This window comes from Sinohyriopsis cumingii, chromosome 18 (assembly GCF_028554795.1).
Source record: "Sinohyriopsis cumingii isolate HCF-2022 chromosome 18, ASM2855479v2, whole genome shotgun sequence".
Lineage (NCBI taxonomy): Eukaryota > Metazoa > Mollusca > Bivalvia > Unionida > Unionidae > Sinohyriopsis > Sinohyriopsis cumingii.
The window spans coordinates 68,554,528-68,557,491 of NC_142978.1; the positions used below are offsets into that span (position 1 = coordinate 68,554,528).

Below are 2,964 nucleotides of genomic sequence, written 5' to 3' on the forward strand. Positions count from 1 at the left end.
ACTTTTTCATTTTTGGCAGCTGTATATGAGTCTTATAAAAATGATCTGGATAAACTTAAAAGCATCACCCGCTTTAAATCCGGAGGGACAGAAATTACAGAACAAACGCAATAACTACAGGAATGCTACAACATCACAAACTTCAAGAGTACAACTCAGGGACCTGCAAATGCTAAACGAGACAATTTGCGATTATACTGTCAAACTTAAAAGAAAACGAAATTAAATAATGCTTACCTTGAATTCGAACGCAAGCAGGAATGAAATTTGCATTAACTTTTGATGTAGTACTAGATTACAGCTTTTGACTGATATGATTCTTGTCACAATTGGTGTTTGTAACCTTGACCAATAAAACGTGTTTTTCTTCTGATAGAAACAAGAATAAAAATATAAATGAGTCATATAGTAGTTACGTAAGCCTTCTGACATTAAATTTGATAGATATGAAATTTTTGAGCGTGACGTTGATAAGCATGTACTGAGTCAGTTGGTAAGATTAATGTGATACTACTTTCCATCAATCTCTAAAATGGAAAAGGGACATCCATTAAGCCAAACGTTATCTTAAGAAAAGCAGACATTTTTGTCTCTGTGTTTGTCCTTTTAAAATAAAACATTAAAATAATTTCCATCGTTGTTCGACTCTATGTATCTGGCAAAATTGTTGATAAGTTTAATATTGTGTACATTCAGGTCCATTTGTAAATTAGATTTCAGAGGGTTTATATAAAGTAAAATAGCTAAAACTCAATATTGTCTTTAAAGACAAAATTCTTTAGTTAAAGATATTGATTTAAAAAAAAAAAACAACCCAAAACAATGACTTTCATTTAGAGAGATGCAACAAAGGATTATGTCTCTACCCTTTTCTCCTTGTAGTTGAACACCACACTCCTTTCTAGCCCCTATACGACTTTAATAAGGCTCAATAATAGAGCACACACGAACACGCAGAGTAGGATCAAAGTGTATCCGTGTTTCCATTTGAAACATGAATGTAAACATGTTTCTTGATTTTGCTTTTTTGTTTGTTTTTGGAGGGGGTTGTTTATTTGTTTGTCTGTTTGTTCGTATGTTGGCTTTTAGTTTTGTAGTTGTTCTTTGTATATTATTTTTGTTTTCTTTGTAAACACGTGACCTCGCTGACGTAGATCAGAAATATGGACGCTGTATTTAATTATTTTATAATGTTTAACCGTTATCTTTTACTTTATTTTCATTGCACAGAATGTTTTCTGCATCGTTGCAATTTATATTTTATATTTTATATTGCATTGCTTTATGTTTGCATTCGTTTGGAAGAGTTGTTATTTCTAGAGATTTTTGTGCAATGTTTATGTTTACATTTTTCAATCTTCACATTTACTCGGCACAATATAGGCGTTTTTATGCTTATGTGGTGTTATACCTCAATCCATACATACACCGGTTAGAGTGTTAGAACCTAACCACAGTATACATGTTAAAATCGCAGTATTCCTGCTAACGATGTCTTGATTCAACTCTTCCAGTGCATTTTACTACAAAGAAACAAACGAAATTGACATAGGAACTATGCTATCATGCATATCCGTCTTTTCGTTCATAATGTCTCGAACATCCTCCGACAAGTTTACTACACCGATTTCGCAATTTGGATGAATTTGAATGGGTAGTGGATGTGAGTAAAAGTCGGGAAATTTTAATACTTCTCTTGGTATTGACCGTGGATTGCAAAGAATTTGGTTGGAGAATGAATAATATTAATAATAAGGAACGATTTGGCTTCTGCCAAGTAAAGCCGCAGATGTGTGGTGTTATAACACTGGTCAACAGTGAAATCATTACTGACTTGAAAAGGCCCTAATCTGTAGTATTTTGGTGTGCCGAACACGAATATAACCGTGAAAAATTTGTATTGGCTCTCGTTTTGAAGATATTCATATACCTCATTTTCTATGTTTCACTGTGTAAATTTCTCCAGTAGGACTGCAGCAACATCCGGAATAATGATGTAACATTGCATAATACCATCATGCTCACATCATCCACAGTTGATTGCATCATTTTCTGATGCAATGCAATACTAATGCCATGCGGCTGCTGAAGTAAGTTGACGTCAGCAGTGTACTATACATGTGTAGGCCTATTATACTAATGCCAGGCTGCTGCTGAAGCTGACGTAAGCAGTGTACTATATAAAGCCCAATCAGATAGGTTCAGCATTTAAAATATTTTAGACGCTGTGCGAGACAGTTCAAGCTACTGTTACATAAAACTTATTATTTTATCCATTTACGTACAATAAAGAACAGTAATGCCTCGAAAGTGTGTTAATACCGCGGACAATTTTTGCTATATTTGTGGGGAAGTGACATTTGCCAACCAGAAGAAAAGTATCAATTCTCAAGTGAAGAAGGCATATCATCTTTACTTCGGATGCAAGGTTGGTGACCAAGACAAGCCTTGGGCTCCGCATATATGCTGTGCTACATGTACAACACAGCTTTCACAGTGGTTGAATTGCAAAAGGTCATCAATGCCGTTTGCAGTCCCAATGGTGTGGAGAGAGCCAAGCAACCACCTAAATGACTGTTACTTCTGCTTGGTTCCTCCTCTTTCCGGCGGAATAACGAAGCGAAAGAAGTCGAGAATAGTCTACCCAAACATTCCGTCTGCATTGAGACCAGTTCCACATGGTGAGGGACTTCCTATTCCAGAACCTCCAGCAGAATATTCTCTTGATTCATCTGACGAAGACAAAGGTGAGTCGACCTGTTCTTCTCCTGGTCCATCAGCATGCAGTGATCCAGATTTTCACTGTGGTGCATCATCAACCCCACACAGAATAACACAGGAAGAACTAAATGACCTGATTCGTGATTTGGACTTATCAAAGAACAAGGCAGAATTGCTAGGATCAAGACTCCAACAATGGAATCTTCTAGAAGAAGATGTCACAATTACTGCATATCGAAAGCG

The 2,964-nt window shown here is 36.1% G+C and overlaps 1 protein-coding gene across 1 annotated transcript in view; it reads right to left on the reverse strand.

The window, feature by feature from the left end:
- Window positions 1-359, reverse strand: part of LOC149776903 (aquaporin-9-like) — a 17,542-nt gene extending 17,183 nt beyond the window's left edge. Inside the window, exon 1 of the mRNA XM_089942664.1 lies at window positions 238-359. Within this exon, the coding sequence (XP_089798790.1) occupies window positions 238-273 (36 nt within the window). The 5' untranslated portion in view covers window positions 274-359. The remainder of the gene's footprint in view (window positions 1-237) is intronic.
- Between the last annotated feature and the right edge of the window lie 2,605 nt (window positions 360-2,964).